At 59.3% G+C, this 13,090-nt stretch overlaps 1 protein-coding gene and 1 long non-coding RNA gene across 14 annotated transcripts in view; one reads left to right on the top strand and one right to left on the bottom strand.

Annotated features, from left to right (window-relative positions):
• Positions 1-960: 960 nt before the first annotated feature.
• On the bottom strand, positions 961-11,412 carry SEMA4C (semaphorin 4C). Of its 7 annotated transcripts, none has more exons than XR_005199347.1 (16): positions 9,968-10,641; positions 8,538-8,686; positions 7,033-7,181; positions 6,639-6,701; positions 6,438-6,536; positions 6,213-6,309; positions 5,976-6,092; positions 5,737-5,888; positions 5,478-5,653; positions 5,010-5,154; positions 4,698-4,920; positions 4,449-4,561; positions 2,951-3,108; positions 2,793-2,863; positions 1,556-2,669; positions 964-1,150 (listed from the first exon to the last, which is right to left on the bottom strand). XR_005199347.1 is itself a non-coding variant. In XM_037736944.1 (16 exons), exons 3-16 carry the CDS (start codon positions 8,644-8,646, stop codon positions 1,840-1,842), a joined length of 2,502 nt encoding a protein of 833 aa, XP_037592872.1. In that variant the 5' UTR covers positions 8,647-8,683; positions 11,136-11,233; positions 11,330-11,412; the 3' UTR covers positions 964-1,839. The 7 variants fall into 7 exon arrangements, 6 of the variants coding, with proteins under 6 accessions (XP_037592870.1, XP_017379582.1, XP_017379577.1 ...); XM_037736944.1 differs by lacking the exon at positions 9,968-10,641 and adding exons at positions 11,136-11,233; positions 11,330-11,412 and having other exon boundaries at positions 964-2,669; positions 8,538-8,683; XM_037736942.1 differs by lacking the exon at positions 9,968-10,641 and adding an exon at positions 10,673-11,030 and having other exon boundaries at positions 961-2,669.
• A 23-nt stretch (positions 11,413-11,435) lies between these two features.
• LOC119470441 overlaps positions 11,436-13,090 on the top strand; it is a 22,860-nt gene continuing 21,205 nt past the window's right edge. For all 7 annotated transcript variants that reach the window (XR_005199352.1, XR_005199351.1, XR_005199354.1 and 4 more), the window contains exon 1: positions 11,436-11,501. This is a non-coding gene — a long non-coding RNA (uncharacterized LOC119470441). The remainder of the gene's footprint in view (positions 11,502-13,090) is intronic.

The raw sequence follows: 13,090 nt of genomic DNA, 5'->3' as shown, positions 1-13,090 counted from the left end.
AAAAAAAAAAAAAAAAAAAAAAAAAAAAAAAAAAAAAAAAAAAAAAAAAAAAAAAAAAAAAAAAAAAAAAAAAAAAAAAAAAAAAAAAAAAAGTCCAGCAAGGAGCAGGTGGCCACAACTTGTCCTGCCTCTGGCTCCACCTCCAGGGTACGGACAGGGCCTTGGTTTGTGCAGAACCCCACGGCCCCACAGTGGGTGGCGAGTTTGCTGAATCCGTCTTCCGGATCAAAACATCATCTGGGCGGCCATCTGCGGACGGTGCACCCCCGCAACGTGCTCCTCAGCCGACCCCAGCCTTCTCAATTCCCGGTTAAAACCTAGGCAGCCACCTGCTGAAGCCACAGTTAAGTGTACAGGGGAGACCTCACTTCCACCGCTTGATAGGCTTAGAAAGGGTGCATAAATGACAGGGAGGGGTTCTGTGCCACTCCCTCTCCAGGACAGTGGTCTGGTGCACATTGGGTGTGGGTTTAAGTTCCTTCCCCACCTAGCTGGGGCCCTGAAGACCCTAGCATTGCTGGTGGTAGAAGTCTAGACGTCATTTCACCTCTCCTAAGTGGGTTGAAAACCGCATCCTTACACAGGCAACTCTCTCATCTCCACAACCTTCCCCTCCTTTGGCCCCCTCACTCCCACTAACCGTCCTGAGTCTGGGAAGGCGCCCCCGCTCCCACTCCACCTCTCCCCTGGACTCCCAGTGCCCTGACTTCTCCCTCTGGCCAGAAGCCAAGGCTGGCTCCCAAGGGGCTGTGGCCATGTCTGGTTCCCAGCCCCACAGCCACCACTGTGGGAAAACACTGGAGCTGGGCTGTCCCCTCCCACAGGCAGACAGGGACTGCAAAAGAGGTGGCTGCCCTGGACTGTGGGGGAGGCCCAGTCCAGCTTCCCTTTACCCAAAGAGCCTTCCCTCTTGGCACCCAGAAAGGTTTTAGCCCAAATGTCTTAGCCCCATCACAGTAATCGTTTCATTTTCTCCATTTTTATTTGTCAATATAAAAATACTCAAATATTTACAACAAATAAATACGCGGGGACACAATAAGTTACACCATTAGGAGGCCCTCCTCCTAGGACTGGAAGAGGGTATGCCAATGTCCACAGCAGGCCCACCCTCTCTTTCTTCTCTCCCCTCACACAGCCTTTCTCAGCCCTGTACAGGAAGAGGGCAAGTATAAAATACCACTGAACCCACCCTTTCCCCCAAACACACAGGAGGCTTCATCCCCCTCCCCCCACCCTGAAAACATTCACAGCCCTAGGAGCAGGACTAGGCCCACCCCGAGCCCTGAACTCCCCGTGAAGGGGCACAGCACCCTGCCCACCCCACCCCCATATGTACACTGCTGCCCGACACTCGGGACAGTGGGGGTTAGGAGAGGCAAAGTGATCCGACCCCTTCCCCTTCATAGCTCCAATGACTCACCAGGAGGACCCAGGCCAAGGGAAGACTTGACAGAAACAGGAAGGCTATGTCGCAGCACGCACACGCGTGCATACACACATACACACACACAAACACACAAACACACGGGCAAATACAGACAAACACACCCACATCTTGAAACTTCTGCCTTAAAAAGTTTTGGCGGCTGGGGTCCCGCGTGTCCGTGATTCACAGAGAGGAGGAAGATGCCTTCTGCGAGGCTGGTGCCCTGGTGAGCCACACCAAGTGGCAGTGCCCATGCTGAGCAGAGCAGGTCCTCATGGCCGGGTGGGTGCTGGGCAGTGTCTGTCCCAGACAGAGCAGGCGCCCGTGCCATGTCCCTGAGGTAGCTGGTGCCTGTGCAAAAGTAGGAGCTGCACCTCCCATGCTTGCCGCTGACGCGGTGGGGGTTCCCCTCATACTGATGACTCCTCGGGGTTGGAGTCGGGCAGTGTCTGGCGTTGCTGCAGTTTGCGTCTCAGTTCATCTGCAAGCTCAGGCAGGGGGTGCCCAAGCCCTCCCCGGTCCTCCCCTCCTAGTTGTAAGCGTACATAACCATTGGCATTAGAGTTCCGCCCACCCCCCAGGTGAAGCCGAGTTGGAGAAGGCAGAGGCTGGCCTGGGATGCCTGGAGGTGGTGAAGGGGGCCCCCCACCAGGCTGGCACCGGGCATGCCCAGGCACTATCTTAAGGGAGCCATCTGAATAGTAGTAACCAACAGGATCCCAAAGTTTCTCATCTGGTTCAGGACAGGGCCGGAAAGGAGGACTGGTGGGCTCCTTGGGCAGCTCCAGGGGGTACACCAGGGTCCTCTCAGCAGCCTTGGCCCCTTTCTCCAGCTCTTCCCGCAGCCGCCGGCGCAGTGACAGCACCAGCAGCAGCAGCACCAGGCACACGGCTCCCAGGGCCACCACCGCCAGCCACACCAGCCCCAGATTTTCCAGGGGGGCCCGGGCCTCCAAGGTCACTGATGGACCTGCCACGACAGCCACAAGGTAGCCTTCAGCAGCCAGCCGCTCCCCTTGCTCCTCTGAAAAGCAGTGGTAGGCCCCAGCATGGCGGGGCTGGGCAGCCATCACAACCAGGGCCTGGAGCCGGGCATCGTAGAGGAAGGAGCCGGGATGTTCCGCAGGCAGGTCCCGGCCCCCAAAGGTCCAGCGGGCACGGGCCAAGTTGGAGGAGAGGTGGCAGGGCAGCACCAGGTCTGTGCCTGCCACCACCGTGATGTTTTTGGGAGTGGGCCTGACTGTAGTGGCAGAGAAAAGAGAGTGAGGGTTAGGGCAGGAAACCAGGGCTGGGGAAGAGGAGAACAGAAACTCTGGCTCTAGTCCAGGGCACAGCCCGATGCAAGGGCAATATAAAAGCTCACCTTTCTTACTGCCACGGAGGTTACAGACACCTGAGGTGTCCGAGATCATCACATGCTGGATCAGCAGGGATCTGGTAGGGAATGTAAGGTACATCAGCAGCCTGGCTCCCACTACCCTGACTCCCTCCTGGTCCTGGCCTATGCAGAGCCCGACTCACCCAGAGTGGCCACCCACGGCCACACAGCGGCTGGTGTTGACGCTCCAGGCGCAATAGGGGTCTCGGGCGAGGACACAGTCTGCACAGGACCGGTACTTCATGCAGTTGGCCAGGGGCAGCTGCACCAGCTGAGAGCGGGAGCCGGCAAAGAGCAGCTTCTGCGAGAAAAGCGGGGAGCAGGAGTGGGGGTCGGCCAGGGCCACACCGCAGGAGGGGCGGCCGGACCAGAATGCAGTGTGGGGGCAGCTCGGACTTCTACAGGGGGCACAGAATAGGGTGGCAGAAGGAGGAACAAGGCAGAGCTATAGTGCTGAAGAGGGAAATCTAAGAACCACAGAACTCAGAGGGCTTACACAGGCCAGACGCAATCCTAAGCCCCTTACAAGTGTGACCTGATTAGAAAAGGATGACGGGGCTGCAAGGCCAAAAAGTATAATCACACTCACTTACACACACTTAGTGCAGGAAATACATTTCTCTCAAGGCCCATCAGCCCTCACAACAGCAGCAGCATAACATAAGATGTTTTCCCGTTTCAACGGTGGATGCCGATCTGTGTGTTTATTCAACCACACACTTTCTGCCATTATTCCATGTTCTGGGGGACGATTTTGATTCACAATTGTTGGTAAAAAGCAAACAAATCAAAGTTCAGGAGGTGTAGCAAACATGAAACAAGAGTATTGCACAAGGCAATGGGGCACAGCGGCTCATGCCTGTAATCCCAGCACTTTGGGAGGCTGAGCTGGGTGGATCACTTGAGGTCAGGAGTTCAAGACCAGCCTGGCCAATATGGTGAAATCTTGTCTGTACTAAAAATACAAAAATTAGCTGGGTATGGTGGCACATGCCTCTAGTCCCAGTTACTTGGGAGGCTGAAGTGGGAGAATAGCTTCAACCTGGGAGGTGGAGGTTGCATGAGCGGAGATTACACCACCGCACTCCAGCCTGGGTGACAGAGTGAGACTCTGTCTCAACAAAACAAAACAAAACAAAACTTTTAAAAAGAGTATTTATTGCACAAGAGTATAATGCAAGCACTTGAGGGAAATGGTCACAGAAATGGAGGGTTGGGACCAGAGAGCAACTGGGGACTAGAGGGAAACCATCATGGTGAGGGCATCATAAACATCTCACAGCCTGGGAGGTCTGGTCACAGGGGCATGGTCAGGCAAGAGGCCAGAGCCAGAACCACAGCAAAGCTTAGATGGAGGGTCTGAAGGAAACATGGGAACAGTTGCCAAGGCTTGATGCTGGGAGTGCGGCCCCTGGCCCTGCAACCTGGCTATATATGATGGCCCTGTGCAGCGCAGACTCTGTTCTGTTTTCATTCTCGTTTCCAGGAACCCACCCCAAGTTGGGCAAGGTGTGCATGCATGCATATCTCTGTCCCTACCTCTGCACTGGTCAAGCACATAGGCCCAACTGGGAGAGGCAGGCAGACAGAGTGAGATGGGACAGTGCTGGAGGCAGTGGCAGATGGGGCCCAACTTACTACCTTGCTCTGAGACAGCACCAGGCTTCTCATTGGCTCCTGGTCAAACAGCTGCAGCTCCTCAATCAGGTGAACCCAGGGCCCCAGGCTCACGGCCTTGAGCAGCCAGCCGTCTCCTGGGGGGTGCAGAGGGGAAGGGAAGGTATGAATGAGAGGGCATAAGGCTCTGGGGCAGCTCCAGATCTCCCTGCCCTGGGCACACGGGCTTCCACCCAGCCTCGAGTAGCCATGCCTGCATACCCATGCACCCACCTGTACCAATGAACAGCACTGTATAGGTAGCTCCATCAAGCCCTGTAACCCGGTCAGCCACCAAATGGGTAAAGTTGGTGCCCTTCTTCACGAGCAGGGGGCGGCTCCACCGAGGCCTCACCTGCTCCTCCAACAGCGGGTGCTTCTTCACGAAGTTGAGGATGTTGTCGGGCAGCTCCAGGGAGCTTGTGTAGCCGTGGTGCCGGTGCCAGTTATTGATGCACTGGGGGTAGGATGTGGGGGTCAAGCCATCAGCAGGAAGGGATGGCATCACAGCTGGGTGGGGAGATGCATCCCTACCCCAGCACTCACCGAGCCAGGCCGAGGGCTGGGCACAGGGTCGGTATAGCGGTCCCACTTCTGGGCTTCCTCATGGTACTCCTTGTAGGGGCCCTCAAACACCCGCTGGATCTCTTCCAACTGATACTCACAGACGGCCGACAGGTACATGTCACCCCTGTTGCAGCAAGAGAGAGCCCCAGGGTCAGGTACCCACCTTACCCTTCCCACCCCAGCTCAGGGCAAGCAGCAGGAAGGCAGATCCTGGCAAAAACCAGCCATGGGCACCAGAATGCACTGGCAGCTCAAAAGTGCAAACTGGTGTGGGGCTCTGCCCCTTTGCAGGCAGCTCTGAAAGGGGCAGGTGCCAGCATTCCCCTTGGCTTCTGGACACCTGGCTTACTGGACTGCCCCTGAGGCCTGGTCCAGGCTCTCACCCATGTACCATCTCTGACCTGAATCCCAGGTCCTTCCCACTCTGCAGGAGCCTGGCCAACTCACCATTGCGCCTTAAAAACCCCAAAGAAGGTGGTGTTATGCCAAGAGGTATCCTGCAGGGTGTGCATTGCCTGTAGCTGGTTGAAGTAGAGCTGCCAGTCTGGGGCAGAGCATGCCAGCCGTGCCTTCAGGAACGTGGTCCACTTCTTCTGCAGGGTCCGCGCGCCCCCCATATCGCCCTGGCAGACAGCAAGGGGACACTGCCAGTCAGCCCGGCCAGGCCAGCAGGGCTCCCAGGGCCCACCGCTATGAGACTTGATACCTTGCAGACGCGGGCCACACGAGCCACCACCTGCTCAGCATAGCAGTCATACTCCACTGCCCTCTCCCTGAAGAAGAAGTAGACCTTGTCGTCGTCCCCTGTGAAGCTGCCCACACTCTCAGGGATGTAGGCAGAGCCTACAAAGTGAGGTTCTGTGGGAAGGGGAGAAGGTCAGCAGGGAGGTGCTGGGCCCCAGGAAGCCTCCCACCCACAGCTCCCTCAGGTGCCCGGGGGCTCACCGTTGAGCCAAAAGGCCAGGTACTCTGTCTTCATAGGGTGGTGGGGCCCCATGTTACGCAGGATAATGGGCTCCGTGCCCAGGAAGTTGTTGAGTGTGGCCGAGTACAGCTCACCATCTATGGGAGACAGAGGTCAGCCAGGCCACACATGAGGTATGGACACATCCGGCCAACACAGCCCAAAGTGGAACCAAGCCCCAAGGACTCGCCCAGCCTGCATGGGGGGCAGCCACTCACCCACAAGGAGGCCAGTGTGGCCTTTAGCTGGGTCATAGGGACACTTCCCCCTCCCATCCTCAATCTGTCCACGCTCCAAAGTGAAGGTGAGCATGTCCTAGGAACCGGGAGAGAGGTGATGAGGAGATGCTCAAGAGCAGAGCCCTTTGGGCCACATCCAAGAGGCCAAAGAAGGGCGAGGAGGGAGGGGGGCTGGGGACACCAAAGGTAGAGGGCAGCACTCACAATGTAGGTGCACTTGGGCTGGAAGGCGTAGGTGCCACAGACGTACAGGTGGGAGGCATTGTACGGCTGCAGGAAGCGGATGAAGTTGAAGCACTCAGTCTAGGGGCAGAAAGGAGTCCGGTTAGTGAAAGCACCAAGGCAGAAATGGGAGGAGACACTATGGGGCAAAGGCAGCACCAGGCACCGCATCCAAGCACCCACCTGGTTGTTCTTCCCTTTCTGCATACACTCAGTCTTTTTCTCCACAGGGGCCTCCCAGGAGATCTGAGGACAGGAAAGAGGACATCAGCCTCATCACAGGTATGGACTAAGCACACATCACAAGCACAGCCTGCAGCAGCAACACAGGGATACCCAGTGCAGAGGCGGGTCCCCATTCTCTGGGTGCTTCTTTCAGTACAGAACAGAAGCCCCCAACCGCCCCACTACACAGAATCCAGTAAGTGCCAGAGAGGAGACGAAGGCCACATGCTGACCGCGACCAGAGAGCAGGCCCCGGATGCCCAGCAGCACTTTTGTGGGGGCAGCCAAGCACAGGCCTTCTAAGTCCTGCCCTCTTTAAGGCCTGACTGCCTCCCGCTGCCCCACCTCTCACCGCTCCTTGCAGCTCCAGGGCCTCCATGCTGAAGGCAAACAGGGCCTCACGGGCCCCCACATACAGAAGCCCAGTCTGCTCCGTCAGCGTCAGTGTCAGGAAGTCCTGGATGCCCGTCTGGGAGAACCGCCGCACCACTGTGGCCAGTTCTGCAGGGGTAAGCATGGCTGCTGATGGGCAGGGCCCCTGGGGCTCAAGGCACCCCTCAGTCTTCCTCCATGTAACAGACTCCTGGACCTCATACCCCAGTTCCCCACACTAGAGCCAGCACCCCATGCCATAAGCAGATGCCAACCAAACCCCCTGATAAAAGACACTTTTGAAATAGGCTTTGGCCCTGACAGCTCCACCCAGGCCTCCCTGGCCTTTCCCAGCCTGGGAGGAGGCAAATCCAGGCTGCTGGGAGGAAGGAAGGATATCTCAGCCACAGCTTCCGGCCAGAGCTCTTGCTCTGAGGGTCAATGGCACCTCCAGCCGCAGGGCTAGGCGTCCCCACCCCACCGTCGCTTCCTTGCCCGCTGCTTCCTTCTTTGCCCTGCTGCCCACTGCCTCTATCAGAGTCCAGCAGGGCAGTAGCCACAGATGGCTACAAGTACTCCCTACCTCAGGAAACCCTTCACTCCAGCAGAACCCCAATCCAGGCTGCCAGAGATATGAGCACAGCAGGCCACTAGGACAGGCAGGGATGGAAGGAGGGGAGCCTGGCTATGATCCAGGCCAGGGAGGTCCAGAGAAACCAGAGGATGAGGGACCGGAGATGGGCCTGGGCCTGGGAAATCTTGGTGCCACCCAGCATCCAGGGCACCACGACATTTACATAGACACGTGATTCCTACATCAGCTGCCAAATATAGCTGCTGACCTGTCTTCAGGGTCCCCCCAAACCAGTCTTAGTCTTTGGAGGCAACGGTGGATCCAGATACAAGCCGGCAAGGCAGGGCTTCATAGGCACCTGAGTGGAGCCTGTGGGAGGTGAGCTCATCCCAGGTCCCCAGAGCGCACGGCCGATACAAACACCTGACATCACCTTTCACACGGGTGTGTGCACATGGGGCACTAACAGGTCCTTGCTGTGCCCTGGCAACCATGTGAGCTCCTGCATATACACACACCCTTCCGGGGCCACCAGAGGGCATGATGAGTACCGGGCAGGAGGAGGTCTTAGGGGGTCCTGGGGAGCAAGCCTCCAGTTTATGTCTATCCTGGTTCCGGTTTCTCTTTAGGCTCCCAGCGCTAGTGACAATTCAAGAAGCGAGGCAGGGGAAGTTGAGGCATAGGGCTCTCCCTCACACATTTGGGCCGGCAGTTTGGGTTGGGGAATTGGACAGACCTCCTCCAGAGAAGGCTAATCCCAGGTCCCAACCTGCCCTGCCCGTTCTGGGCCCCCGGGGTCACTCGTGTTTCTTAGAAAGCTGTGCCACACATCAGAATAAAGCCAGCACACTATGGGGGCAACTTCTCAGCAGCCTGTCCCCACCTTCCTCCACACCCCTCCAGGCACTCACCCCCAGAAAACACTGTCTTCCGAGGCACAAGGTTCCACCACACCTCAGCCCCAATGCCCAGGCCCCACAGCCCTGCTGCCAGCAGCCAGACAGCCCAATGTGGGGCCATGGCGCACACCCCGACTCTGAGCTCCAGGCCAGCCACCCTGCTGAGGGAAAAGAAATGGTCAGAATTCGGGCCAGAGAAAGCAAACTAGAGGGGCCCGCAGCAGGAGAGGCCACGGGGCTCCTCATCAGGCCTCTCCAGGAGCCCCGGGTGCCCTTCTTCCTATTCTCTTAAGGGGTGGACCTAAGTCCCCACACTTGGCCCCTGCCCTCTCAGCCCCTAAAAGACCACGAGTCTCCCTGGGAAGCACGGAGGAGCTGAGTCAGCTTAAGGCTAAGCAGGCTCTGGGAAGCCCTGCCTGGCCTCCAGAGCCCCCACTCCCTCTTCGCAACAGGAAGTAATTTGATAAATAATAAGGTGACCCCCCCCAACACACACCCTCAGGACTAAGAGGTTTGAGTTTCTTAAAAGAACTTCAAGCAGCAGGCCTTGCAGCCACTGGGGCTCCGGCCCCCCCCACCAACACCTAATTCTGGGAGGAAAACTCCTTAGGGCGGCGAGGGGCATGCGGTGGGGTAGGCGGTCGGGAGAGCCCCACAGAGGGACCTGGTAGGGACGGCAGCAAGCGGAGGTCCCGGTCCCGGTCTGTCCCCTCCCCCAGCGCAGACAATAGCCCGGCAGAACCCCAAACCCCGTTCCACATCAGCAGGGCAGGAGTGGGAGCAAGGCCGGGAGCGAAGGGGCCCAGCTTCCCGAGGCCCCTTTGTTGCCCAAGAGAGAGGCAGGAAGTGGGTGGGATGGGCGTGGAAATGACCAGGGCCTCATCCTGTTCCTCGCACTGCCTCCTCCGAGACACCAGCCCTTTGGCGGAGGGGCGGCAGGGGGACCAAGCTCGGGTCGAATCGGGGACTCTGGCGGCGCGGGCAGGTGGCGGGGGGAGGTAGGGGCGGGTACCGGGAGGGTTCCTCCCAGGCCGCGGGCGACGCGCCGCGCAAGGTCGGCGCCCGCTGCGCTCCCGCGGCTCTGACGAACCTTCCCAACTCGGGGACTGCGCCCCAGGGACCCTGGCCTGGGCGGGCCAGCGGGATTGGCTTCCCCCGTTCCAGCCTTCCCTTGCTGGGGGCGGAGACGCAGAAACTGGGGACCTCCTCACCCCCAAACAAAGGGTCCCCGCCAAGACCCCATCCCGGGTCCCCCCAGGTTCTCCCCTCCCCCCAGCTCCAGGGATTTGAACGCAAACAAAGCGTCGGCGCGGGGAGCGTGGCGAGCCCGGCCTGCAAACGCCCCCTGTCGGCCCAGAGCCCCGGCGCGGGAGGGCGGGTGGTGGGGGCTGCGCCCCCAACCAGCCCAGCAAAACGCACCCGGCCCCATCTCGGCTCCTTACCCGAGACTCGGGCCGCACCCCGTGGCGTGCTCCGAGGATCCGCCCGCCAGCGGTGCCCACACCCGCAATTCCACGCCAGGGTGAGGAAACGGGCAGCTGGGGGGCTTGGGGGAGGGGTGCGGACTCCAGGCGGGGCGCCCCGCACCCTCGCCCACCCCGAGAGGCCAGCCGTGGACCGCGGCACTCCAGGGCGGGCACTCCAGGGCGAGCGCTCCAGCCGGGGACTGCTCGGCCCGGGAGCCTGGCTTTCCGGGACAACCCGCCTCCCCAGCGGAACGGGCGGGCGGGCAGGCTGGGGGCCGCGGCAGGGAAATCCGATCCCACAACATCGGCCTTGCTCCAAGCCCGCCCCAAACTTTCCATCGGGGTGGGAGTGCCGAGGGCAGTCCAGGAGCCTGGCGAGGATCCCGGCCGCGGACCGGACCGCGCGAGGAACCCTCACTGCCTGTGGCCCCTCGCTGGCGCGCCCCTTCGGCCCCGGGGCTGTGAGGCTGCAGGCGCTGTGCGTCCCACTCTCGAGACCCCGCGAGGTTGCCGCGGGGGGCGCAAGAAGGATCCCCGCGGACAGCCGTCTCCGCCGCCGCGGCTCCCTGCGCCCCAGCCCCTGTCCCTCCCGCGTCCCGCAGCCCCTGCCTGAGCAAGGGGACAAAGCGGCGGCTCCGGGGCCCCGCGTCTCCCGCCCGACGCAAGCCCGGCCTCGCTTACCTCTTGAGCGCAGCTCCAGTCCCTGGGCGCCGCCCTGGCGTTCGGCTCCGACCGCGGTCCGCCCCTGCCCGCGCGCGCCCGCCAGACCTCCGCGGCCCCTGTGCCACCGCCCCACGGTCCCCGCCCGGCTCCGCGCCCCTGGGCTCGGGCTCCCCGCGCCACCTCGGCGGGCGCCTGCTCTTTCTCCAGCGCGACCACGGTTCTCCGCCCCCTTCCCCTTGACGTCAGGCTGGTGGGGGGGTCGAGCGGAGGCCGGGGGCGGGACTCGAAGGCTAGCTCAGGAGGGTGCTGCGACCCGCCGGGACCCTTGGACCCGCCCGTTCTCCGCCCCAGGGCTCGGACCTCCGCCCCTCCGGGTGCCCAGCAGCCCCAGTGCTCGGAGTCGCGGGCTGCGCCACAGTGCCCGGAGGGAGATGGGGCGGGGAAGGGACTCTGGGTATGGCCGCGGGGTAATCACACTCACCAGGTTTTCCGAAGTGTCCCCCGAAGACCCCCGGCGGGTTGGGCTCGGGAGAGGGGCTCCCGACCCTGCAGTTGCAGGTACGAACGCGGGCGAGCCACCTCGAGGCGAGTGCCAGGGGAGGCGCACTGGGGAAACCGAGGCTTCTCTTGGGGCTGACCAGAGGGGTCTGCCTTTTGGCTCCCAACTCTCCCCGCTTCTAGGCCCGGAGGACAGCTGGTCCCAGCCCTCAAGTCTGGAAGGGGCTTCACCAGCCGGGAAGACCTGGCTGGTGAAATCAACAGAGGTCTGCCCCTGCTTCTCACACTTCAGGCAAAGCGCCTATCCCCAGAAAATGACTCCTGGTGCCACCGGAAAGCTGATTAACAAGTGGCATGAACCTGACTGTTCAGATGAAAGGGGCAGGGGGGAGCCACACTTCAGAACCACCGCCAGCCACCTCCAGAACCGCCAGCCTCCGCCCACAGCCACTCCTAGAAGCAACTTGTAGCTCTGGCCTCATGGACAGCGTGGCGTCCCTCTGCCAGCTGGTCTTCTGAGCTGGGCAGGTGGTCAGAAGAGGTGGTCCTCATGGAGGACACTCCACGGGCACCTGGAGACAGATGCTACCTCCTGGCTAGGGGCAAAAGGCAGAGGTGAAGGGACTTGAGGCCCTGAGGCTTGGAGGTAACTTTAAGCCAGGGTGCAGTCCTGGAGGGGAGGAACACTTCAGGCCGCGTCAGCAGATTTGGATCATAAATCAGTCCGACAGCAGCTTTTGTTCTGGGTTGGCATCTGAAAAGTAGGTACCAGAAGAGTAGTGGAGATAATTGAGAAAAGCAGCCCAGTTTGGTTTCAGTAACAATTGGGTCTTTGCTGGTACACATAAAGGCCCCTTCTCCCTTGCTGGCCAAAGCCACATTTCCCAGCTCTTTTTTACTAGGAAAAAGAAAAAAAGCTGTGGCCTTGGAGATGCTGGAGATAATGACCATGGGCTGGGCAGGGAAGGCCTCCTGCTTCAGCTGACAAGGAGGGAGAAGATGTGCCATCCTTTGTGTTGATTAGAGACCCTATATCTATTCATGTGGGATGGGGGTGGGAAACTGAGTGCCCTCACTTGTGTTCTGTATTTTAGACTGTTGCAACTTGCCTTGATATATATTTTCTTACTCCACCCTATGACCACCCTTTAAAAAGTAAGTATTTTGGGAGGCTGAGATGGGAGGATCACTTGAACCCAGGAGTTCAAGACCAGCCAGGGCAAAATACTGAGACCCTGTCTGTGCAAAAAAAAAAAATTTTTTTTTTTTTTGATACGGAGTCTCACTCTATCACCAGATCTGTTGTTGCATGATCTCAGCTCACTGCAACCTCTGCCTCCTGGGTTCAAGCGATTCTCCTGCCTCAGCCTCCCCAGTAGCCCAGCTATCTTTTGTATTTTTAGTAGAGATAGGGCTTCGCCGTGTTGGTCAGGCAGGTCTCGAACTCCTGACCTCAGGTGAGCCACCCGCCTCAGCCTCCCTGTGTTGGGATTACAGGTGTTAGCCATCACACCCAGCCCAAAAATTAAAAAAAAAAAAAAACTATCAGGGCCTGGTGGCAAGCACCTATAAGTCCCAGCTACTCAGGAGGCTGAGGTTGGAGAGTCGCTTGAGCCCAGGAGGTTGAGGCTGCAGTGAGCAGTGATTGTACCATTGCACTCCAGGCTATAGAGCAAGACCCTGCCTCCGCAAAATAAGGAAATAAGTATTGTTGCTCCCCTTTTGGAGATCTGTCAGAAAGGTTAAACAACTGGCCCAAGTCACGTAGATAATTAGAAAGGTCAGAATTTTTTTTTTAGAAATAGGGTCAGCTGAGCATAGTGGCGCGTGCCTGTAATCCCAGCTACTCAGGAGGCTGAGGCAGGAGAATTGCCTGAACCCAGGAGGCGGAGGTTGCGGTGAGCCGAGATCGCGCCATTGCACTCCAGCCTGGGTAAC

This window comes from Cebus imitator, unplaced genomic scaffold, assembly GCF_001604975.1.
Source record: "Cebus imitator isolate Cc_AM_T3 unplaced genomic scaffold, Cebus_imitator-1.0 Scaffold31, whole genome shotgun sequence".
Classification (NCBI taxonomy): Eukaryota; Metazoa; Chordata; class Mammalia; order Primates; family Cebidae; genus Cebus; species Cebus imitator.
The sequence above is the reverse complement of the archived record's forward strand: the minus strand, read 5'-3'. Positions and strand labels throughout refer to the sequence as shown.